This window comes from Pollicipes pollicipes, unplaced genomic scaffold (genome assembly GCF_011947565.3).
Source record: "Pollicipes pollicipes isolate AB1234 unplaced genomic scaffold, Ppol_2.1 Scaffold_3087;HRSCAF=3621_pilon_pilon_pilon, whole genome shotgun sequence".
In the NCBI taxonomy this organism is placed as follows: Eukaryota; Metazoa; Arthropoda; class Thecostraca; order Pollicipedomorpha; family Pollicipedidae; genus Pollicipes; species Pollicipes pollicipes.
The window spans coordinates 32,945,368-32,970,889 of NW_023596225.1; the positions used below are offsets into that span (position 1 = coordinate 32,945,368).

The following is a 25,522-nucleotide window of genomic DNA, read 5'->3' on the forward strand; positions in this document are numbered from 1 at the left end:
GCCTTCGCGACGACAAACCAAAACTCCGGCCATTAATATCGGTTGTCTCCCGACCGTCAATATCGGTGGTCTCCCGGCCGTCAATATCGGTGGTCTCCCGGCCGTCAATATCGGTGGTCTCCCGGCCGTCAATATCCGTCGTCTCATGGTAGCTAGCATCGGCTGTCTCCCGGTCGCCAGTATCGATCGTCTCCCAACACGGCCAGCGACCCGGCGCGGCGCCGCACGCGGCCGAGCCGAAGCGTCCCTGTTCGCGTACCCTGATTACTCGCGGGACCAAGGCATGCCTTAAAATACATGGAGCTGTCGTGCAGATGAGAATTAGGGGAACCTCAGGTTTTTGCCAGAAGGGAAACAAAGTCCCCAGCCGAGTGCTTCTTCCAAAATGCACGGGGAACAAGGGCAAGCGACAGCTTCTTTCAAACTCGATCTGTTCCGACGGGGTAGACCGCAATAAGGACATGGCAGCAAATATGGTCGTTTGTCTTGCTGGAAACGAAGTCTGTTCAAATGTCCCAGCATATCGTAGGTTCTGTTGAGCTGATTTCCGGCAAAGCGAAACTCGGCATAAATGGCACATGGATATATATGTTTCTACAATCGACTATCGTACTCAGGTATAATGCGATTTGAAGTACAGACAACACGGAGACTGCGTCGGGTGACACCCACTCAACAAAGAAAACAATATATCCTCCATGCAGGCCACACTAAAAACAACGTCCTCCCAATGGTTGATTTCGCGGCATGAGCGGGGGGCGCGCGCGCGGAGATATGAAGTGCCGATTGAATGAACCGTGCCTCCGCGGCACGCCGCCAGGCGAGGCAGGCAGCCTCTGCAAAAGCTCATCACCACAAAAATAGCAGCAGGGGCGGCGCCACCAGCACACCCACCCACCCACGCGCACTCTCTGTCTCTCGCTCACTCGCTGTCTCTCGCGCGGGGCGCGCGGGCCTCCGCACGGGGCCGGTAATGCCAGAATGAGCAGGGGGCGGGGTCCGCGGGCGACGCCCGGAGATCTGGCGGCGCCCGGCCGCGCCGCGCCGCGCGCCACTGGCCGATCGCCCTCGCGCCGCATATGTACAGACGGGGCGGCGCCGCCGGCGCCACAAGCGGGCGACAGATGCCGAGGCCGGAATGAACGTAATACTGACGTTGCGTCGCCAGCTGGCGGCCGTCCGAGGGCCGGGCCGGGCTCGGGCGCCGAGCGGGCGCACGTCATGGAGACGAGAAGGGGAGAGGCGGCGCGCCGGCCCCCAAATGACACAACTCACGAGTAAAATACGTAATGCACTTATGGAATATCATGCACGAATGGGGGTCGGCCGCCACGGCCGCCGCGCGACGCAGCACGCTCGCTCCGCGGTCATAAAATAACAACTTTGTACACAGAACACTTGTGTGCGGCCTTTGTAAATTGGTCTGCACGGCGGCCGGAGCGCGCCCGCCCGCCTAGCCTACCGGTCCTCCGCCGCCGCGGCGCTCCGACGCAGCCCACTATGTACACACTACCGCCATCCGGCGGGCAAGACTCGAGTCAATATGTATCACATGTGACGCTGCGCGGCGCTGCCTTCCGCGTTCGCCCGGACGCCGTCAGCGCTGCGCACGGCCGACTCCGAAGTGAAGCTGTCATCAGCCGTCGGTAGGTGCCGCTACTGTTGGTGCTGTAGAGAGTGCGAGGGCACCGCACCCTAAAACAAAAGCCCAATAGTTAGCCCGCGCCGCAAAACACAAAAGCCAGGTCTCGCCGCGATCTCAAACGCAAGATGGTGTGCGTGACTTATAAGGCCATGTTCTGGGGCAGGTCAGAAGGCAGTCTCAATTTGCAATATTCTGGTGCTGAAGTGCACCTCGGCGCACCTCAATAGGAGCTACGGGAGGGACAAGACTGGAACACGAAAACAAAAGACGGCGAATGCCAAGGCTTGACGGAATTTTTCAGCTGCACAGTGGACAAGTTTTGGCGGGGTCAATCTTAATACGCCCTTGAGACCAACATTGCTGCACCAAAACGGGAAGCACTTCGTGACGAAGCCGAAATACTCTCCCACCACAGGTGCTGACTCATTTGCCTCCAAAAATAGAATAGAGCTGTTGCACGTAGTCACATGTCCATTCTGGGCCAGTCCTTCTGCAGAGGCATCACTGCCGCGTCCGGCGCCCAGGTGCCGCCACGTACGGAATGACTGACGTTGCTGACGTTCATGTTGAAGGGGATGCCGGCGGCGCTGGGGTGCATGTGATGAGGTATGTCGTCGTTCTTCTCCTCCTCCCGCCGCTTCAGGCAGGCGGCCTTGGGGTTGAGGTTGCGCTCTGCGGAGGGGCCCGACACGTCAGCGGCGGCGGCGCCGACGGCTGGCCGATCCCAGCCCGGTCCCGGGCGGCCACCGGTAGGAGGCACTCCCTAACACACAACGGAGTTCGATTACAGCCAGACTCTAGCCGGTCAACACGGCGACCTGCCAATGAAAAATGCAGGCAAGGATAGTTGAGCGCGATCAAATCACTCTCGACTCATTCCGTGGATCATGCACAGGGCGGGAAGCTGAGTAGGGTTTTGGATTTCGGTTGAGTTTCAGAGGGTGTCAGATTTTTATGGTACGCAAGCTGTTTCTTCACATCCGTTACCAAACATGACGTATAGAGTCAGACATGCAGATGTGGTTGAAAATAAAGAGCATGACACAAAACACATAATGACATCCGACATATTGCGATCAAAGTAAACAGAAATTGCAAGGCACAATACACACCAATCGAAAATGAACGTGTTTCAAAGCAGCGTAGCTCAATGTTACCAGCAAAACAAAAGTCAACAAAATAACGATAAACACATTTAAACTAGGGAGAACCATGAAGCCAACTGAAACATAATTTAGAACAGTGAAACAAGATGTACGATTTCATGCAAACAAAGCTCCTCAGAAAAGGAAGCGTCTCAAAATCGTGGCTGGGTGAAGTCGACTGGACACCACTCGGGTCTGGGATTGAACTCAACCGACGGATTCCGTTCAATCGCGACGATCCGTATATGTCGGGACGGTTGATGTTCAAACTCAATGCATGCACCTTGTAATGAAAGCGATCAGATTGGCGTGTGGGAGTGTCCGTTTTGAACTTTTACAGAGGTTCGTCTAGCCGGCATCCGTTTCGACTAAGTTGCTGCATCCAGACAAGGATTCCCAACCTCCGCAAATGGAGATCATAACGGTTTTGTAAGTATGCCCTCGAAATTCCGTCTGGTGATCACGTTTGAAAGCCCCATCTAACCGGGTAGAATGTTTCTGTCCAGCCACACTCAGCGCGCCAGTCCAGCCACTCTTCAGCCATTAGACCGAATGTCGGCACTGAATGAAACAGCCACGCACATGCTATCTCAATCAGAAAAAACCAAATGTTAGCAACATAACGCGAGCGAAACCAACCACAAAACAAAAACAGCTTACACTAAGGAGACAGACAGCAAGCCAACAGCTTAGCAAGCCGGCGGGATGACCCACACCTTCACGGCTCCGGCGCTCAGGCGGCGAGGACGCCACAACCCGACTTAATCCCGGGAAGACCGTAACGCGGCGGTGCTCGTCCGACCAAGGTTCAGTGCCGCTCCTCTCTATCACGGAGCGCCGGCCAGCCCGCCGGCGAACACCGGCGAACCAGACCACCCTCTCCGGCAGGCCTGCCGAACCCAGCCGAAGGCTCCGCCGCGGCGGGGACCCGCCGCCAACACCGAACGCGTGCCCTCCCGCCAGCCGAGCCCAATCCAGTGAACGGCATCCGCAGGCAGGTCACCGCAAACGGCGCCGACACGCACGCCAACACCGAAAACCGCCGCCACACCCATGCCACGCCCAGCCGGCGCACCGTCGGCGGCGGCGCTGAAAGCAGGCAACACCGAAAGCAGACTGGACGCCACACACAGCACCACAAACGCGCGCGCGGCCGTGCGCGCCGGCGGCGGCGCGGCCTAACCTCGAACTTGCTGCTCCAGCGTCATGATCACATCGACGGCCAGGTTGAGCACGCCCAGCTTGGTCTGCGGCTTGTCCTGCTTCATGTGCGTCATGCACATGCGGCCCAGCTCCTTGAGCGCCTCGTTGATGTCGCGAATGCGCACCCTGCGGGGCGCGCGGTCGGTGTCAGCGGTACGTACCTCGGACCTGGGTCTCCAGTTGGCTGATCACCTCGACCGCGTGGTGCAGGATGCCCAGCTTGGTCTGCGCCTTGTCACTCGTCATGTGCACCGTCACCATGCGACCCAGCTCTTTGAACGCCTCATTTATATCTTTGACGCGAATCCTGCGGGAGCAGCCGGAGGCGGCCGTGACTAGCCGAGCCAGGCGCGGCGTCGCGCCCGCCCGCGGCCGCCACACGGGGTAAGGCTGGCGAGCGGCGCCCACACGCACCCGCCGACAGACGACACGGAAGGACAGAGAGTGGGAGGGGCGCGGAAGAAACGCGGCCGGCCGCGGCGGGTACGTGTGGGTGTGGCGGTGCGTGTACCAGTGCGGGGGGGACGTGCAGGCAGTCGTTCCGCAAGCTGATCCGACTCAAGCCACAAGAAATGTCAACTGAACAGTGCGGCAACACCGAACAACAGGTAACTCAAGAGGTTCATTCACCGACAAATCCAGAAATAAACGGCACAATGCTCCCCGCCCGCTTTCTCCACGGCCGCTGACACCAAGCGATCAAAACGCGACAAAAGAAACCGACCGAACGTTAACTGCAACCGGATGCAAACGCAAGTTGACGTTCTACGTAAACAAAAACCCGCAGCACCCACCCAGCCACGCCCGTCCAGTGAGCCCTTTTACTGCTGGTGACCAGCTCAGCGCAAAGGCGGGGCGCCGTCCTACAACACAAATATCCACAGCCTCCAGCCGGCCCGTCGTCGCCTCCTGTCCGGTTCCTGACTCCCGGACAGGACCGGACAGCGGCCGGCGGGCAGGCGGACGGGCTCCCCCGGAGGGCATGCAGCGTGCAGGACCCCCCTCCCCTCGGCGCCGGCCCGCTCCCTCTACGGCGGAGCGGGCCGGCGCCGTCGGCCGAGGCTGAGCGTGCCGGCCTCGGCGTGCCGGCCAGACCGCGGTATGCCGGGCGACGCGCGCCAGGGCCGTCCGAGCCGGCCGTGTGCAGCCCGGCATCACGTGCCATGCCGCGCCGCACCGCCCCGCGTCCAGCGTCGGGGAGCGAGCCCGAACGCGAGCCCGGGTGGCCAGATTTGCCGGCCGCGGCGCGCGTCACCCGACATAGCAAGCGCCGGGCCACTGACGGCGCGGCCTGTCGGCCAGCTCCGTGGCGTGTTTCATTCAATGATCAAAAACATAAGTCGAGCAGAGCTGGCCTGTTTGTGCTGCCGTGCTCGGAAAGAGGCACGAGACTTCGCCGAAATCCGGCCGTTCACTTCGTGAGCATGATAGTTGGTCAAGGCTGGAGGCTAGCAAGGCCTTCGAAGCCAAATTCCAAAGGGCAGCCGGCGCCGCGGCGAGGCGGCACGCTCCCCTTCCCCTCTTCCCGCGCGCCGGGCGCCGACCGGCCGGTGGCGGCCCACGTACCGTTCCCGCTGGTTATTTGCACTACGTCGCTCCTTCTCGCGCACGAGCTTGACGCCCGGGTCCAGATCGGACTCCTCTTCGCTGCAACAATCGACAGCGGGCTGTTGTCCGGCGCTGTTTGGGCAGAGCATCCCCGGTCTCGTAACGGCGCACGGTCCGCCACAGAGCACGCACACACGGGGGCGCCGCCAGCGCGCGCGCCGCCGGCGGCGCGTGCGGCCCGCCGGCGCGCGCGCGCCGCGCACACCCCCGCCTCACACCGCTACAGGGACGACAACAGGCAACGGCGGGGAGTGGCGAGCGCCCGTCTGACGGACTGGAAAGATTGTGTCGCCAATAGTCTGGCTTGACTGGCTCATGAGCGCCGCAGGTAGTGGGTTTGCATTTAATGACAGCACATCACGGGACTCGTGAAAAACGACGGGAAATATGACTCGTGAGGTATGGCTTGCTTTGACGGCTCAGACCCCAGACTGCAACTGATTAAGTCTTAGTACTCTACAAAGAATCGACGCTATAATACCACCAACACGCATCCGTCGTATTACCGCAGGCTTCCAAACAGTCAGACCGCATGCAAACCGAAAGAAGAAACAGATCTGTTCACAGCTTCGCTGACAGGCCGTGGCAGAGGGCTGCGGCCGCGAACCAGAGCGTGACCCCCGTCAGACGCCCACCGGCCGTGCACCGGCCGCCACCGCCGAGCCACACTCACTATCGTCGCGACCGCTTCGCCTTGGACGACGTGGACGAGGTGGAGGTGGTGGAGGCGGCCACGGAGCTGGCCGACAGGTTCGAGCCCAGCTCCGTGCTGTCCGGCGCCTCTTTCCGCTTCTCTGCGGCGGGGAGGAGCGGGCCGTCAGCGGGCCGTCAGCGGGGGGCGGCGCGGCACTGTCCAAACGCACACAGCGCGACACAATCACCACAAAGCGCCGAGTTCAGACAGAGCTCTCAGCCGACGCCAGCAGCCGTCGCTGCCCTGCCGCGTGGTGCCGTGCGCGGCGGCCACTCACTGGAAGCGGTGGCGCGGTCGGGCTGCTCGGGCGACACCAGCTGGCCGTAGGGCGGCGCCGAGCCGGCGGCCGCCCGCAGGCCGGCCACGTGCTGCTCCATGTAGAGGAGGCCGTTGGCGTGAGCGCCGCCGGCCGCCGGGTGCAGCGGCAGCATGGGCGGCGCCGGCGGCTCGGCGTGGCTGCGCATCACCATCAACGCGTCGTCCAGGCGCTCCTCGATCCGGCCGCCCTGCCGACCGGCCCACCACGTCACGCAGGGGCGGGGCAGGGCAGGGGATCAGGGCAGGGAAGGGCACCAGGGTAGGGCAGGGCACAAGGGCACGGCATGGCAGGGAAGGAAAGGGCAAAGCACCAGAGCAGGGCAGAGCAGGGCAGGGCAGGGCAGGGCAGGGCAGGGCAGGGCAGGGCAGGGCAGGGCAGGCCATGCCAGGCCAACCGAGCCTGGGTCACGTCAGCTAGGATCAAATGATTGTGTGGTGTGGCAATACCGCAGACATTCTCATCAGTTTTCCTCCAATGACAACAATAGCAAACTACTAATGTTAGAAGAGCAAGACAATGGCAAGAGCGCTTCGTTGGTGTCAACAATCGTGCATCAAACATTAGAGCAAAAGAGGGGTGATGAACACTTAGCAGGGCTGCATGCCTGAGAACGTACGGCGCCATGTGACGGAGTCGCAGGTCAGTGTACAGATAGGTCACACATCGACGCTATTTACGTTTTAACACTGCTCAGTGATTGCCACCTTACCTGAGCGTGGTCTCTTAGAAGTCCAATAGCGTCATCCAAATGCTCATCAGGCATTCGTGGATTCTGCCAAACAAACGAAACAACGACGCAAACATCAAACCGAGGTCGAATGAGGCTGGCGCGCCGCCTGTGCGGTGTCACGGCAAACTGAAGTGCTCACGGCCGCCGAGAGGTGGCGCGCCGACCGGTCAGCGCCGGGTGCGGTGAGAGAGCGCCTCCGCGCCGAGCTAGGGTGGCATGCACTAGTGCCGGTCTGCTGCACTAACGGTGAGAGGCTCTGTTACGGCGGAGCGCGGCACAGTTACGGCGGTGACGGCGACATGCGACGGTGCAGCGAGCCAAGACGGCGGCCGAAGCCGGCACGTACCGGCGTGTTTGGAACGGCGCCGCCGCCGTAGCCGCTCGCTGCGTGGTCCGGCGAGTAGATCTGAAACGGCCGACACGACAGCGTCACCAGCCGCTCACACGGCTTATGGCGCAGCTCGCGTACAAGGCAGCACAGGCGAGACGCGAAATAATTCGATAAACACTGCCAACCTATGACGCATTTAACGGCGAAACGAAAATGCATCCACGAGCCGGGGCAAAACAAAGCACTCGCAAAAACCAACTATAACCCCACCCACCGACGAGCCAGCGCGAACAAACACCTCCGTCATCCTCTCCCACAGCGCGGCACCGCGAGCGAAAGCGGTCGGCACCAGAGGCGTCCGTGAGCCCGTGGCGCCGTCCGCCGTGGCGGGCCGGGTCCGTACCGAGGCCAGCGCCTTGCCCAGCGTGTCTCCGGTGTTGGCCTGCGGCGGCGGCGGCGGCGCCGGGTGGCCGCTGCCGGCGCTGTACATGGGCGAGCCGGCCGACAGGTGCGGCGACACGGCCGGCGTCGACGACGGCGGCGCGCGGAACGACGACATCGACGGCAGGTTGGAAGACAGGTCGGCCCCGTACACCTGCCGCAAGGATGTCCGCCCGCTGTCACAGGCGTTGCCCTTATGTGTCTTTCTCCGAATTAGGGCATTTGTACCTGAATGTTGACACATCGAAAATCCACATGTCTGAATCTACACGTCATCCACGTCAAAATGACATCTGAATCTCTGCTTAGTTACACCTGAATTACTACAAAATAATATATGAATATAATTATCTTTTGAATATCGGTTGGCTTTGGTAGGGCCAGATCAAATCACGCCTGGTTTGCGCAAACAAAAGCGGAGGGCAGGTCGGAGTAGGGGGTAATTTGTTTTGTTTTTTATTCAGTAGGGACGTGGCGCGCTTCGTCGGGGGCCCAGGATGGGTTCTGCCGATGTCGGTCTGACGCCGCGTCGACGACGCGTGTGCTTCAAACCGGCCTCGGGACAAGAGCATCGCCGTCAGCGACACACCCGGGAGCCGACCAAGATCTGCGGCTGGTCCACATGCAGATCCGGCACAGCTGGAATTTAACTTTCCTTGAATTCGGATTGTACCGCGCTGTTCATAATACCATGTAAGACCTCGCAGACGTCATTGCCGGCGACTGGTTAATGAGCTACGGAGGCCAGTGGCGTTAAGCTTGTTGTGCGCACGTCACGCCAATCCCACGCCGATCTTGGCAGCCATCCAAAAAATGGAACAGGATGGGATAGCGATTTCCAGTAATGTGGATGTTCTGAGCGCAAAATTCACGCCGAGAACCGAGCCTGTGAGCCGAATGATGACCAAAAATATGCACACAAACTGCAAACACCGTAATACCGTGAAGGCATCCACCACAGCATAATGAATGCCGCAGACAACCACTGCAGCATAATTAACACTGCAGACATCCACTACATCATAATTAATACTGCAGACATCCGCTGCAGCATAACAATACCGCAGACACCCACTACAGCGTAATTAATGCCGCATAGACATCCGCCGTAAGCAACTTTGTGCACAACGAGTGCCCCGCAGCGTCGGGCGGCCGACCGAGAAGAGGTGCGGCAATTCGTGGCAACAGTTGCAGCCTATCTGACCGTGTGAGGGCTCAGGCAGGTACCACGGCATATATCGGTCGTCCACGACATAAAGTTGCGACAAACCGGCCATAAAGATCATCGTTAGCGGCCGGCAAGGGCGGTTTACGGCCCCATCACGCCATTGGCTACGAGCCATATCGACACTCAATGACGCACGACCGACCGCGGCACGGGGCGCCGCCGCTTCGCCGAACTTACCATGCCGTCGGGCATGCCGTAATGCGGCGACGCCTGCGGCACCGGCCCCATCATGCCGCCTGGCGAGTAGCTGGAGTACTGCGAGTTCCACGGATCGCCGGCAGGGGCGCCGCCGTCGAGGAAGTAGGAGCTGTAGCGTCCGGGCGAATCCTGGCTGTAGTCGTCGCCCACATACTGCCGGGAACAGAGAGAGGGGGAGAGAGTCAGTGGTCAGCGCGTGGTGGCGGTAAATCGCCGTCCCGCGTCGCGGGACGCCGTCCGGCGGCCCACACGTCCCCGCCAGCCCTGTTTACGGTCGCCGCCGAGAGACCGCGCCGACCGTAAACTACACACGCCGACAGAATTAATTAAGCCGCCGTCGCATAAATACTGGCGATTCATTACGCCCTGGGCGCGCGCGACCACGCGCCGCCGCCGGCCGGCCGCTCGGTCTGTTGGTTGTGCAGGCGGCCGGGGCGCGCGCGCGCCCGCGCCTGCAACCCAGCGAGCGGCCAGGGGCGCCGGCGGCCGCTGACCACGGCTCCAAGGCCAGCCTGTGCCGGCGTCAAGGTGATCCGGCCGCGACGGCGTCGGCCGCCGCTGCAGGCTCATTGAGAGGCGTACCCGCCAGGACACGGCCGCCGCGCTGGCCGGCCGCCGTCGGCCGCCTCGTTAACACGGCCGAGGTCCCGCGGGCCCGCCCGAGTTTAATAAACTCGCGCGGGACCGTTTAATAAACTCGTGCGGGAGCCGTTAGATAAACCCGCGGGGCGGCGCCGGCCACCGTTCCGTCGCGAAGGATCGCGCCAATAAAGCGCGCGCTGCCTCTATTTACGACGCCGGCTAAGGAGTTTACGACGCCCACCAATGGATGGCCGTTCAATCGGAGCGGGGAGGGGGGCAGCCCGAGCTGGGAGGGGGGGGGGGGGGGGGCGTTCGTTGACGGCGTGCCCATGTCGTCGGCGGCTGGTGCTATTTCCGGAGCGCGATAGCGGCCGGCCGGTCGGCGGGGCGCCACGCAGCGCCGGCCAGCTCCCGGCGCCGGCGGAGCGACATCTGCCGAAGTTTGTGGCGCGCGGACCGCGTTCCCAGGCGCGCGCAGGTAGTTGTTTCACGGCTCATCGGCGCCCGGCAGCCGCTGCGCCGCATTTGTCACGAGGCACGCCTCCCCGGTCTGGTCCTAATCGTGCCAAACGCCGACAGAGCGGCTTTTAAACGCCGGCAGATTTCGCCGCTGACGCGCGCGAGTCGCCGACCAGCGCCGCTTCCCAGAGCTCGGCCGCTGACGGCTGCCACGGGTTCCGCTAATGACTCGACGCGGACGTAATGACTCGGCATCGCCCCCGCGGTCCGAGTCGGCGGCGCGGCGCGGCGCGGCGCGGCGCGGAGCCAGACGCTCGGCCGGGCCGCAGCCGCCGGCCATGAAACGCTCAGCAGCGATCGGGGCGGCGCTGACGGGCGCAGCGTCCATCAGCCGCCATTAAAATCGGCTCGATTGCGGCGCGGCGCCGCTCCGGGATCGCCAACTGGTGATTAAAAATGTAAACAGGCAACTTGCGCCAATCAGCGGCCCGCAAACAAGGCGTTTGTCTTTCCGGCCGCCATTCGCGGCGCATAAATCAGCGATATTTGTCCGGGCCAGCCCATTCGTCACACTTGTGCCGCGAAAAGCAGGAAATCAGCCTACGAAGGGTGCCGTCCACAGCTGCTGCGAACGAAAAACATTTAGAGATCCCTGCGGATCGCACCCAAATGGGAAAATAATGGCAAAGTGGTCCGAGGGACCGATAGAAAGCGACTCGACTAAAACACTAATGCATAACGCCGCTTCACTTAACGGACGACGGTGGGCCGATCAAGCAAGAAGACGTCGGTTGCAGCCGCTCCTCCCAGCGTGTGCGACGAGCCATCGACCACTACAGAAAAACACCCCACAACGACCCTTGAACCAAGATGGTAGTGGCAGTACGCTTGAGCATGTTTTTGTGCGCATCAGCACGGCGGCGACGGCCGCCAAGGGTCGCCGTCGGACAGCCGGGCGACCGATCGCGGTCGAATCTTCCGAGCGCCGGTGCGGGGCAGGCCCGGCGCCGGCCGCTGACCCCGCGCCGACCGGTCGAGGCCGCTCTCGCCCCGCCGACGCCGGCGCGACCTCAGGTCGCCGGGCACGCCGACACGCGGCGTCGCCCGGTCGAAGTCGCGCCCCGACGCCGTCGACGCCCGGACGGCCAACCCGACCGGCTGATTGGTTATCGGCGGCTGGGCATACATGGGCGGGCGGCCGGCCGGCGGCCGAGTGCGCGCGCCCGGCCGCGGCGGCAGGCCGTCTGGGCCGCCGCATTCCGCGGGGCGGCGGCGGCGGCCGTTTTTAGCGATTGGCGCCCGAGGCGGGACGCCAGAGCCGAGAATGTGACCCCTGGCGCGGCCGGGCCGCCGGCACGTCCGCCTGTTACCCGACACTGGGCCGGGGCGGGGCGGAGCGGACCGGACCGGACCGGACCGGACGGGACCGAACCAGCGCCCCCGCCGCCTGCTGTACACTGACACAGACGGGGCTCTCACTCAGGGAGCAGCGTTTCGCGCTGTCAAGCTTTAAGCTCGACCCTGGCGGTCGGGTCGCCGCCCGCGAAACCGACCACGCTCGGCGGTCGGCCGCTCCACGGCCCAGCCGCAGACCGCGGTCCGGTCCCTGCGCACCACACAGACCATCCCGGGTCTCTGAGCACAGCCTGCGCGGCGCAGAGACGGCTTTCGCGCACGCTGGACGATTGCTGCTGGGGCTGGGCAGACACGCCTCCAGTCCAGGGGTGATGACAAGCGCCAGCTGACCGAAGTGGACGCTTCGAGCATTGCGGCCAACGCAAAGACACAAACCGCGGCGACGCTCCGCCCCAGGGAAGACATGACGACTACGGAGAGGGAAGGCCTAAGGCGCGTCCGACAAGGACACCGCTGATGTGCTATCAGTACCCCGCCCGGGGCAAGCTCCGCCGTTATTAATCTCTAGATCAATTACCACTTGTCTCACAGCACACAGAACTCGGCGATCCGCTTTCCTCTCCATGGACCCATGTAACGATAAACCGCCATGTCGGTATCCCTCCACAGTAATACCCCGGTTACTCAGCACTGTTTGCTCTAAGCACGCCGAGGACAAAGCGCAAGCCCGCTATCAGACACTTAGGTCACAGAGCGAGCCGCGGCTGTCACGCCAGCCGCGACGAGACCGCCACGAACGGAAGCCGGCCGGTCGCGCCCGGCGACGGACGGCCCAGCGTCCCATCGCCGCCGCGCCGCCGCCGGACTCGGCTTCCCGGCGGCCGCCGGACTGCCGCCCGCGCCGACTCCGACGCCAGGCCTCCCGCCGCGCCCGGCGCTAGTATCATTCGCCGCCGGCCAAAACCAACACGGCGCCGACAGGTTACTGCCGACCAGACGGAGGCCCGGCCCGGGAACGCCGGCAGGCGTCGGAATAGACGACCCACTCCAGACTCGCCGGCTCCCGCCGAGGCCGTCCCGCACCGGCCACTTCTCGTTGCGCGGCGCTGCGATACGATTCCGGGCGGAACGGAACTGAAAAGTAGCACAGCGTTGGAACCAATGAGATTCTGCAACGCGTCCCACACCGCAGCCCACGTACAAGGCGGGAGGGAGCGCCGCCTCTTGGCAGACGAAAACTTGAATTTCAGTCCGCTGCTCGCTAATCCTATCTCCGCTTCTCGCAAGAAATCGCCGTGGAACACACCGTTGACTGCCATCTTGATTAGATACGGCCTGTTGCCGGCGGCCTATAATCTTTAAGTGCGCATGACTTTGTTCGCTATGCTCCTATACAGTTCGGTTCGGTTCGGTTCGGTTCGGTTCGGTTCGGTTCAGTTCAGTTCAGTTCAGTTCAGTTCAGTTCAGTTCAGTTCAGTTCAGTTCGGTTGGGTTGGATCGGGTTGGGTTGGGTTCGGTTGGGTTCGGTTGGGTTCGGTTCCGTCCCACATCGCGTTGCATCGCAATGATCTACAACGAAAAGAGGCCGATGTGGGACAGCCTTTATGCTGGCGAAGTTCATGGCCCGCGAACACCAGGCGCACTCCTCCGCAAAGCCAGGGCCCGCTTCGCCCTGACGTCCACCTCCATCGCGCCTCATCCCCGCGCGGGCAGCGCCCGTCCGGCGGCCAGCCGAGCTCACCGCGCCCGCACGAGGACTGACCTGGCTGAGCCGGCGGCGCAGGTGCGGGTTGCGCCGCGCCATGATCACCATACTGGCGGCGTCCTGCGGCCGCGGACTGGGCACGTTCGGGCTGAACGGGCCCGGTAGGCCGGGGCTGGGCGGCGGCGCCGGGCCCCGGCCGAAGCCTGGCAGGTCCAGCGCGTTCACGTTCGGCGGCGCCGTCATGGCGCAGCGCTCGGGCGCGCGGAGGGCACTGGCGCGGCTGCGCCGACTCCGCTGAGCAGGCGCGTACGACACGCGCGGCGAGGCGCTTGACAGTGCACTTGCCGTTCACTCGCTGTTCGACACGACAGGGGCTCGGTCAGGTCACGTCAGGTCGGTCCGCGGGACGAGCTGGCCCGCCGGGCCTTACAGGGGAGCACCGGTCGCCACTCCCGGCACGGGAAGACGCCAGGCTGTCCGACACCGCGCCAGGCAGCAGCCGCTCGGCCGGGGCGTCGCGTGTCGACTCGGTCACCGCGCAAACACCGCTGCCCGCCTCCACAGAGCCACTCCGATTACTCGCGGACAGCCGTGTATCACAGGCACGCGGGCCGACTCTTCGAGCGAGCCGATCACGTGCGCGGCGTCCATCAGCACCTGCGGCCGACGGCGCCGCTCGTCCACACCGACGGTGCGCGGCAGACGGCGCGGCGGCCGGTGGAACGGCGCGCCCCAAGCCGGCCTCGGTGGGCGCCGGCGCCGGCGGCCAGCCAACGATGATTTCTAATGACCCGCGCGTCGCGCGATTAACATTTAGACGAGGCGCGGCTGGCACTGCGCGGCGCGGAGACCACGCGTCGGCCCGACCTGACCCGACCCGACCCCGGGGAGGCTGACCGACCTGACCTAACCTGGCCTGGGGAGAGAGCGCGGCGGCGGAGCGACGGACGTCAGCGCGGCGCGGCCTCGCGGTCGGCACTGCAGGCCGGTCGGCGGGCTGGCCGGCGGGCGGCCGGGCCGCGGGCGGGCAGGACCACGTCACCGGCCGGTCCGGGCCGGCGCCGGGCTGTCTGCCGCGCCCCGGCCGGGCCGCCAAGGCCAGGCGGGCGGGCGGGCGGGCGGGCGGCCGGCCGGTCGGCCGGCCGGCCGACGCCGCGCGCCGCCGCGGCCCGGCGACGGCGGCCGACCTGCCCGGCGGCCGGCGGCGGAAGACGCGCCGGACACAGCCGCGCCGCCGCCGCTGGCACCGCCGGAACCGTCCATCCGGCCCGGCGCCGGCCGCGGTGAGACACGACGCGACGAAGCCGTCGAACCTGTCTCGCGCCGCTCACTCATCCCGGCCGACAGCAGCGGGACGGGCGACGACGGGGCCGCGCGGCGCCGCGTGCAGAGCGCGAGAACAGGGACGGCGGCGAGGGGAGCGCTCACAATGGAACAACGGGTGTCGGTCGCCAGCCGTGTAACCGGGACGAGAAGGAGTTCAGCGAGCAGCGAGCGGACCGTTACACGCGAAGGACAGAGGCCTGAGTCGGGCAGCGCCGGCCAGGGCCGAGCCGGGCCGGGCCGGGCAGCGCCGGGCAGCGTCGGACCGGTGCGCGCCGCCGTCCAGGTCCGGTCCGCCCCAGATCCGGGCGGCCGACCCGTAGTAGGGTAGGGCAGGCCGCGGCGGCCGAGCCGGATGGCGTGACCTGCCGGGCCGCAATACTGACTGACAGCGACTGACATGCCCGGTACGGGTTCGTCGAAAATGCGATCTCGTCCGCAGCGCGGATATTCATGAGCCTCTTACAGCGGCGGCGGCGGTGGAGGGTCCTTCGGGCGCGATTTCCCGGTGGCCCGGGCGAGTCGGGCCGCGGCTTTGTTGGCTGCCGGCCGTCGGGGATGCCTGCCGGCTGACTCACAGGGCCTGCAGCGCCGTTCCACGAACGCGGCGCAGTGCAGCGATGGCACCTCCCATGGTCCCAGGCCCCAGGCCCCGCCGCCGCCGGCGGTGTGACCTGGTCCGGGGCCGCGGCCGCTCCCGGCTCGGGCGTCGCTCACGGGCTCAGGGACTCGGTGGTAGCACATCGAGCGCCGGCGGTCCGGATCGTTCCTCAGGCTGTCGGTCCGTCAGACGCGACGCCTCGGCCGCCTGTCAGCGCGCGTGTCCCCGGCGAGGAGGGCGACTCGAGCTCCGCCGGCGCGGCTCGCCGTCCGGCCCCGGTCGCTGACCGCCCGGAGCAGCAGCACCTCTCGCCCTGCCGGCTCGGCTCAGTCCGGTCACCGGCGCGTGGTAACAGCAGGGCCGCCCGTCCGCAGCAGCCCGCGCCGGCCAGCACACCACCACCGTCAAACGGCGCATACCATAGGAAGGCAACACAGTGCCGCATATGGACAGACCGGACGAGCTTCTGATGCCGGATATACCAAGAAACGCCACGGAAACCGCAACTCGCGTACCGCCGGCCGGCCGTGCGTCCGACGGCCCTCCGGCGGGGGTGACACGGGCCCGACACCGCGGCACCCCGGGGCCACCTCCGGGTGGCGCTGGAGGCCGCGCCACCTGGAGCTGACCGGATCAGCCGGTCCCTTCCCAGCCGGCCGGCAGGGGCCTCTACTCGGAACAGGACCGACCGCACCGCCTCATAGCGCCGGCCCCCGGCACCTGGCCACCTATCTGACCGCCTCACTCGCCCGGGAACTTTCCGCCCGAGTTGGCTGGGCACGGACAACAACACGGATGTGTGGGCCGCCGTTCTCACACCTTCCGAACAGGAGAAGCCCGGGGGCGGGCGATCGGTCCAGCGAGCCGAAGCCACCACCTGAGGCCGGGAAGGAACGCTGCAGACCGCGTCCAGCAATCGCGCTGACTGCCGGCAGCGGCGAACAGCGCCACTGCCATCCACCGCCATGCACAGCTCGTTTAGCGAGCAACGAGCAAGCATGACAAAAACGCCCTTTGTTGATGTGCCGCACAAGGAAATTCAGCCCCAGCGGGCTGAAACACATCAACCGTCCGACATCAAACCACACAGGAAAACCGCGCCGCACCACGTCACCGGTGCTCACACACGGACCTCGCCGTCCGTGCTCGCGCCGGCGCCCGGCCAGCGCCCCACCGTGCCGGCGCGCGCCGCCCGCCCGCCCGCCATCCGCCCATCACGACCGCCGTGTCGCTGCGTCGTCCCGCGCCAGCGCGACATGTCCGCGCGGCAGACTCGACGCGACACCGCCCCCCCCCCCTTCCCCCCCACCGAACGCTCCCGCGACTCGGGCGACGGGCCGCGCCCGCTTCTCACGGCGCGGCCCGTTAGCCGGCGGGCGCGAGACCCATCCGCCGGCGCGCGCCGAGTCCGCCGCAGCGTCGACGCCGACCGCCGTCCGATCGGCCCGCACATCTGCATAAACCGATTACGGCGGCGTGAGCCGTGTCAGCGCGCCCGATCGCGTTCGGCGCTGAAGGGCGGATCGCGCTGAATGGCGGCGCGCAGGATAGCGTTAGACGCTGAAGGGCAGACGGAGTTGGATGGCGGCGCGCAGGATAGCGTTAGACGCTGAAGGGCGGACTGCATTGGATGGCGGCGCGCAGAATAGCGGCACGCATGATAGCGTTAGACGCTGAAGGGCAGACGGCGTTGAATAGCGGCACGCATGATAGCGTTAGACGCTGAAGGGCAGACGGCGTTGAATGGCGGCACGCAGGATAGCGTTAGACGCTGAAGGGCAGACGGCGTTGGATGGCGGCGCGCAGAATAGCGGCACGCAGGATAGCGTTAGACGCTGAAGGGCGGACGGCGCTGGATGGCGGCGCGCAGGATAGCGTTAGACGCTGCAGGGCGGATGGCGTTGGATAGCGGCACGCGGGATAGCGCTAGACGCGCTAACCCGTGGCCGCGTTGTGCGCTGAGGGGCAGGTTGCGTTCAACGCTAAGCGCAGCGTGTTCGATGCTCGAAGCAGATCACGTTCAATGCTGAGGTGCAAATCGCATGCGATGACATTGGCCAGCAGCGATCTGCGTCGGCGAGCGAAGGGCAGGTGGCGCTCGAAGTTCACAGGCACGTCCAGCACCTACCCGGATGACAGCTGGCGGCCCGTGGACGCGACCGAAATCCGAGCCCACCAGGCAATTTGTCAACACATCACGCGGCGTCAAAAAACGTGAAAGTGCTCTCCGACGGCGTGCGGTTGGAGCAACAACTGGTGGGATTACATGGCGAGTGGACCGTTCTGGCGGAGGTGGGCAGATCTAACATGACAGCACTCTGTCAACCGTGACAGCCTCGTTCGAACTTAACTGACAACATGAGCAAATATCCAACCGAACGATGTATTAAACTGGTTTGGGGGAGGGCTTAGATGGGACCGTTCGCCGTTACATACCAGCGGTAACTCGCGGCTGATGGACTGCACAAAACGGAAAATTTGTTCAACAGCATCGATGGGTATCGACTCCGAATGCAACGGTCCGCTGCATGCCGCACAGAAACAAAGAAACGCACACTGTACGGGCTGTGCCCACCGAACCAAAAGAAAGCCCTTTCGTCAAACCCCCTGGTATGACGCGATAGGAGAGCATTAATGCAAAGCCTGAGCAAGGAACAAAATTATGCCCAGCAACAAAAAAAAACATCGGGCTCAGCAACAGGTGGGAATCAAGCATAAGCGACAGCGCAAAGCCCTGTAAGAAGCTTCAGTAGTACTCAGGTTAACTCTGCTGTCATCATGGATCAAGTTCTCCCTAGATGGCTTACCACTTGCCTCATCACGCTCGGTGATGGCATGTCTCAACAGATCCTCTTACCACAACACACAGAAGAAAAAACACACAAACCGGCGCGGCGGCCGCGGCATCAGATACCGCCGCCGCTGTCGCCGGCGCCCGGGGCCGTTTTTACCGCGGCAGGAATGTCCCGCGCGTACCGCCCGCCCACGAGCCTCACGCCGCCGCTGCTTCGGCAGCAGCGCGGCGCGGCGCCGCTCCAGCTCTGAGCCCAGCCTCCTCTCCGGCCGCGTGCCGATGAGGCTCAGCGCCCGCCGGGCCGGCACCGGATCCGCTCCCCGAAGCGCCGCCGGCCCGCCGCAAGCCGCGGCGAGCGAGAGGGCGACGCCGCCGGTGCGTCAGCACCGGCCTGGCAACGACGGGCTGGACGCGCCGACGGGCCCCGGAAATCGCAAACAAACGCGACAGCGATGGCGCCAGCGGGCCGCCCAATCCCCCTGCCTAGAAGCCCGGTCAGCGGCACGGCCGCAGCAGGCCCGTCGTTAGTGGCCGCCAGACGACGGCCAGCTGCCCGAGGCGAGGTGTCCGGTGAAACCCGCGATCACACCCGCGCGGCCAGCACGCATGTCTGCTCCAGCGGCGGCCGGCAGCCGGCCGGCGGCACCGACTGTTCGGCACCGCGGCCGTGCCGCCCCTCACCGCCCACGCCAGGGCCGCGGGTGCCGGCCGGCGGCGCGCCGGCTGCCCACTTGTACGGCGAAACGAGTCCGGCCCGGCGGAAACCGATCGCGTGCGGTGCGTCCTGGGGCATGCACACGCGACAGCCGTCACCGCCGGCCCGATTCGGCGGGGCAGGACGGCTACTGAGGGGGGCCACCGCTGGCCGGTCCGGCGCCACGGCGCCACCCCGGCATACAGTCGTTTTAAACCGCAAGCGTGTCCCCTGCAGTCAAACGAGCCTTGCACACCGGTCACGTCTGCAAGCACCTGCCACAAAACTCCCTCTTCAACCCTAACGTCTGTTTCATGAGCTGCGTTTTCACACCCGCCCACCTCCCCGTGCGGCCCAGGCCGGCCCGGCAGCAGGACAGCGACGCGGTGTCAACCGGCCTTGACCGCGGCCGGGCCGCTTCCTGCGCCGGCCCGGCTATCGCGGCGCCCGTGAGATCACGGCACCGCCGCCGGCACCACCATGCCGCCGGCGGAACCGGCGGCATGGTACGGCGCCGCCGGTTCCGGCGCCGGCCGTACCATGCGCGCGTGCCGCGGCCGCCGAACCCGCGCCGCCGCCGTCTCCGCCCGTCCCTCGCGCCGGGCCACAGGCGCGCCGGCGCATCCTGTCCGTCCCGCGCCCGATAACCGCCGGTCGTAGTCGGGCGTGCGACACAAGCCGCCGCGCCGAGGCCGGCGGCTGGACGGGGCGGCCGCGGCGGCCGCACGACCCGCCGTCCGGGGACGGGGGCCCCGGCGGCGCACCTGTCCGGTCGGCACCGCTGCCGGCGGGCGCCCAGCCTCGGCAGGCGACAGGGGGCGCGGCGCTCGTCAGTCAGTCCGTCGCAGCGCTGACACGGCCGCGCCCCGCCGCGCCGCCCCGCTCGCTGAATGGGCAGGCGGCGACATCGCAACGGCAGCGCATTAAAACCGATCACAGACACAGCATAGCATTACATACCGTGGCTTTGAAGCAAAAGTAGCCTCACCCCCGAGTCAACTAATTTGACAGTAAAATGCGGACGTCAACGGCGTGACCATACGGCCCTTGCTTCGTGCAAGCCTTATCAGACGCCTTACCTCAATCGCGACGGAATGCAGAAGGAACAATGGGAGCTCAGTGGCAAGGCTACGGTTCACGCCAGCGATATGAGCGCCGCGCAGATTTGCCGGCGCTTCAGGCGGCAAAACGCCAGCAGCAGCATTTGCTGCCGAAGCCACTCACTGCCCAGGCATAACTCTCGACGCTCTCCCGCTCGCCCGGCGCCACTCAGTCTCAGACCAGACCAGACCAGAGCAGAGCAGAGCAGAGCAGAGCAGAGCAGAGCAGAGCAGACCAGACCAGACCAGCCAGACCAGGACACGCCAGAGCAGCGCTCGCCACCGGATGGCCGGCCACGCAGCAGCGCCGCCGGCGTTCCAGCGCGCCCGGCGGTCCTCAGCATCAGACCAGACCAGACCAGACCAGACCAGACCAGACCAGACCAGGACACGCCAGAGCAGTGCTCGCCACCGGGTGGTCGGCCGCGCAGCAGCGCCGCCGGCGGCCGGCCCGCCGCGGCGCCTCGCGTGGCACGGCCGTGTCGGATCGGCGGCCGGTAATGAGCGCCGCTCCGCCCGGCCGGCCGATCGCCGATACAGCGGCCCACGCCGCCCCTCCCTAATCGCCCATCAGCGAAACCGCAACACCCGGCGCCGACGGCGGCGGGCCCAGCACGCTCGGCCGCCTCGCGGGCCGGCCCGGTCGCCTTCCAGGCTCGCCGGCGCCGGTCGTGCCGTGCCGCGCCGCCACGGCCGGCGCGCTCCAGACAGGACCCGGGCGCCGGTCGCGTGCCGCCGCCGCCGCCGGACGCGGCCATTACGGCGCGTCGAAGCGGCGCGCGCGCGGCGGATCCGGCCCGCGTCCGGCGCCGACCCGCTGGCCCGCTCGCCCGCTCGCACGATAGCGCCGGCGGACTTTCCGACCGGATTACGGGCAGGACTTACCGCGCGCTGAGCGCTCCGGACGCCGCCCGCGAGATAGCCGACCGCGCTCACCTGAAACGAGATCGCGCCATCTGCCGGGCGGAGGCGCCGATTGGCCATCAGTCGCGCGAGCGGGCATATCGAGCACGGAGGCCGTGATCCGGCGCGGTTGGCGAGGGCGGACTGGCGTCATGACAGCGGAGCAGTCCGCATACCCCGAACCGCTTAGCAACAGACTGGCATCTCCGCAACGCCCGGCAACAGGCCGAGCCCACACGTGCCGACGACGGCCCGACGGCGTCAGACCCGCTCCGACCCCTAGCGGAAGACGACTCAAGTGTGCCCTGCCCACCCCTTCACAGATGGCAGCACCGCGCCCCGACCAACCCGCGGGCGTCCGGAGCGAAGACGCACGGTAGCCGGCCCAAGGCCTGGCGTGTGCGTCGCCGCTGCAGCTGATCGGTATCTGACGGCGGCGCTGGCGCCCCGCCCGACGCGCCCCGCCCCGCCCCGCCCCCGTCCATTGAGGCGGCCGACGAGCGCCGTGCAGCCGCCCCCTCCCCTCGGCCAGCACCGTTTCACAACGTCGCTGGGGTGCGCGCGCGCGCGCACCCCAGCGACGGCGGGGCGGGCCCGGCCGGTCCCGGCGCAAAAGTGCGGCGGCCAGCCGGATCCTCCGTGCATGGCGGCGCCGATGCCGATCTGACGCGGTGCGGCGCCGCTCCCCGCGGCCCGGCAGAGCGCGCACGAGGCGGGGGGGGGGGGGGGGGGCGCCGCGGACGCCGCTGCCCGCGACAACAAAGCGCGGCCGGGGTCGACGCTCGCCGGCGCGGGTCAGCCGGCGAGTGGCTCGCGCGATTACGGCATTGGCGTTGGCGCCGGCGGCGCCCCCACCCCTAGCGCCGCTCCATTAGCGGGGAGCCGCGCACAAAAAGCGCCGATCCTCCGCGGCGCTGCCTCCCTGTTTGTCCGCCGGGCCGGCAAAAAACAACACGGCGCGCAGGGGGGAAAAACGCGGCCGGCGGCGACCGCTGACGTGGGTGCGACGGCCGTGGCGCGCGGCGATCGTGCGCCGGCCGCCCTGATGCATGACGGCCGCCCCGCTAAGCCAGCCATTATTACCGCCCGACGAATTAAAAATGGAGCCGGCCGAAATGAATTCCAATGAGTGAGCGGCGGCCAGGAGCGCGGCCATCTGTCGGCCGGCGGCCGCCGCGCAGTCTTTTATCAACGTCGGGACCTAATGCGGGCCGATTACGGCGTGCTCGCCCGCGAGCGACGCGCCCCGCTCCCCGGGCCGCCCCGGATAGCGGCGCCCGCCGGCCGACGCGGGGGTTACCGCGCATCCCGCCGACCAACTCGCGTTCGCCTGGTTTTCGGTGGGTGGCATCGGGTCGGCCCGGCGTGACCCGGCCTCACCGGCCAGGGATCTGACGGCGCGCCGCCGGCGCCCGACGGATGCGCCACATCCGCCCGCTCGCTCTGTGCGCCACCGCGGAAGCCCAGTGCGTGAGCGGGGCCGCGCGGCCGCACGCGCACGCGCACCGGATGGGGAAGCGGCGGCGCGGCGCGGCGGCCCGCAGACCGCGCAGGCCGACGCCGGGCCGAGCCGACCGGAAACCCCGGCCCGACTCCGCCAGCCACGCGCCAGCCTCGGCCGCCGACAGCGCTGCGGCAAGACGCACGGCGCATCTTCCACGGGCCGCCCCCTGGAGCCCGGGGCGGGCCGAAGGTCGCGCCGCCTCCCACGCGCCGCACACGGAAGCCGCCGTCCAGCAGCGTCGGCCCTGCATGCCGAGGATCGCAGTGGCCGGCGTGAAGCGTGTTTACACTCGGGACACGGCTGGGCCGTTACATCTTGACGCCTGATGTTATTCGACAGCGGTGCATGCGCAAACACGATTCCGCGATGGCGCACCCTGTGCGATGTATGTGCCATCACCGTCTCGGTCCGGCTCCGGTCAGAGTCCGACCGTACATCACGGCATTGATAAACATTTCTTGGATCGCATGTACGGGCACAACTTCAAAAGAGCTTCACAACCCGCAAACATCCCTAGCTAATGCGTGCTCGGTAATTACATCAGCAACGACTCAAAGCAGTGCAAAGCCGACAACCGTATTAAAAACATCGCGCCTGGCAAATGGCAGCACGCATTTTGGTACCTTCTATTGCAACCACCCACCGTGCTGTTCATCTCAACAGCTGATGCCGACTGGCTGAAAACACCGGGTGCATTTGGCTGTTCTGCACTACCTCGCCGTCGGAGCGACGACATTAGATGGCTGGACCGCCGAAACCATCGGAAGGCGCCGCATGACCGCGTCAAACGAAGTCCTCTGAGAACTCAAGCAGCCCATGGTTGTCATGAAGACACATGACGGCGATTCACCGTTTCCACAGCTACAAATTGCGTCTCCCAGCACAAGTAAACATTCAAATGCTGCCTCAATCGTTAGACACGGCATCTGCTGCGGCCGAATCGCTTTGGCGCCGACCAAAACAAGTCCCAGTAGCCGGCCGGCGGCCGCTGGAGCGTCAGCGGCGGCCGTGCCGGCGGCGGTGCCGGGCTGGCGCCGGCGGCGACCGCTCCGGCCGGCCGTCGAGCGAGCCGGGCCGGGCCGCCAGCAGCCGGCGCCCCGCTCCCGACCGGCAACAAGTGGGCCCGGCCGCCGCCACCTGACCGGTGCTGTTTAAAGGCTAGTCACCGGCTGCCGGCCGACCAGCCGGCTGGAGCGACCGGCAGCCGGTGGCCGCTCCCAATCTCGGCCGCGTCCCCCCGCTCCACGCGCGCGCCCCGCGCCGCCGCCGCCGGCGCGGCAGAGCGGGAGGGGGGGGGGACGGCAGGTGGCAGGCGGGGACGGCCGGGCCGAGGGAGCCGGCGGCTCGTGCTGGCTGGTCACCGGCGTCCCCCGCCGCCGGCCGGGCTGGCCGCGACGGACGATCCATCTCGGCTCGGGATGGCCCGCCAGCCGGAGCGGGCGTACCTTTGTCTGACGGCGGCACAGCCCGGCCGGCGCCGCAGACCCGGCGACCCGGCCGCTCTCCGCCCCCAAGCAGCCAGCCCCCCGCCCACGCCAAGCCCGCACCAGCGCTGACGCGAAAACAAAGGGCTGCCTAAAAATCCTTCCAGTGTGCAATAATTCGGACTAACGGATGATGCAATTATACACATAATGACGACAATTAGTTCAATTTATCGCGATCGTAAAGCGGGGGCGCCGGGAGCTGCTGGGCGCGTGCCATCTATGAAAAATGGCCGCCGCGGACGTGTCGCCGGCGCGACGGCGGCGTGCGCGGCGCAGTGGACGTCACCAAATGGGCCGTAATAACAGGCCATCGCGGCAGACGGCCCGGCCCGATGGCAATCTCCCCTCCGCGACGATTAACGGGCCGGCGCGGCGGCGGCAGCTCCGCCGCGGCGGCCCCACTGCGCCGCATCGCAGCCGGCCGGCACGCTACCCGCGCCGGCGGCGGCGGCGGCCGGTCAGCCGGCCGGCCGCGAGAGCACGGCCTTTGTGCGGCGTCGGCCGCGCCGCTTCCTGTGCCGCCGGCAAAAACTTCCCCCTCCCCCAGACGACATCGGAGCCTGTCGCGGCCGGCTGTGCCGCCGGTCGCGCGGCGGCGTGCCGGCCACTCTGAAAAATGTCCCGTGCCCCGCCGGCTCCGATTACAGCATTCCTCGGGGAGCGGCGCACAAAAAGCGACCCTTTAAAATGAACTGAAGACATTCAAAATCCGCCGCCGACGCCGGCGAAACAAAAGCGGGCCGCCGGTCGCGCTCGTCGAGCGAGCGCGGAGGGGGTGCCGATCGAGGGGAGCTAAATCACCAGTCGACGCCGGCGACGCGCCGGCCCGCCCGTCCGCCGACCACCGGCCGCCGGCCGGTCTGCCGACGCTCGCTCCCCTCGCACCGGCGACGCGCCCAGAGGAAAACAGCGCGTCCCGCGCGCTGCCGCCGGCCGCCTCGGTCGCAGGGACGGCGGCCGGGAGAGCTCTGGACCGCGCAGCGCCGGACGTGCCAGCGCCGGTGATGCACCAGTGCTGTCGGGCTCGGCGCTCCTAGCGCTCCCTGTCTCACCGCGACACTGCAAAGCCGCCTCCGGCCCCTGGCCGCGGCTCGTGGCGGTCTGTGCAGGCCAGCCGAGCCGAGCCGAGCCGAGCCGAGCGGCCGTCTCCGGGAACGTCGCCGCTTTGTCGCCGCCCGCGGCCCGCGAGCGCGGCCGTCGCCCGGCCCCACCGTTCGCCGAAGGGCACGGGGCGCGCTGCAGTGGCAGCTGGCGAGACGGCGGCACCGCGCACAGACAGAGAGAAAGGGCAGTTCTCTGAAGACGGAGACTGTCGCCGTGGCCGGGAATGGTGCGGCTGACTGTCAGTACGCTGCTGGACGGCGAGGCGGCTGGTGGCGGGTAAAGTTCACTACCACGCGCCGGCAGCGGTGCGACGCACTCGTCGGCAATCTCCTGCGCGTAATCACCAGCGCACGGCACGGGTCCCAACG

General features: G+C 66.4%; 1 protein-coding gene across 1 annotated transcript; it reads right to left on the reverse strand.

The window, feature by feature from the left end:
* Positions 1–568: 568 nt before the first annotated feature.
* LOC119090057 (transcription factor 12) lies at positions 569–14,295 on the reverse strand. Its single transcript, XM_037212851.1, has 12 exons — positions 14,224–14,295; positions 13,702–13,938; positions 9,522–9,695; positions 8,079–8,270; positions 7,691–7,750; positions 7,324–7,386; positions 6,573–6,801; positions 6,275–6,395; positions 5,560–5,673; positions 3,974–4,119; positions 2,184–2,317; positions 569–1,695 (listed from the first exon to the last, which is right to left on the reverse strand). Exons 1-12 carry the CDS (start codon positions 14,293–14,295, stop codon positions 1,657–1,659), a joined length of 1,581 nt encoding a protein of 526 aa, XP_037068746.1. The 3' UTR covers positions 569–1,656.
* Between the last annotated feature and the right edge of the window lie 11,227 nt (positions 14,296–25,522).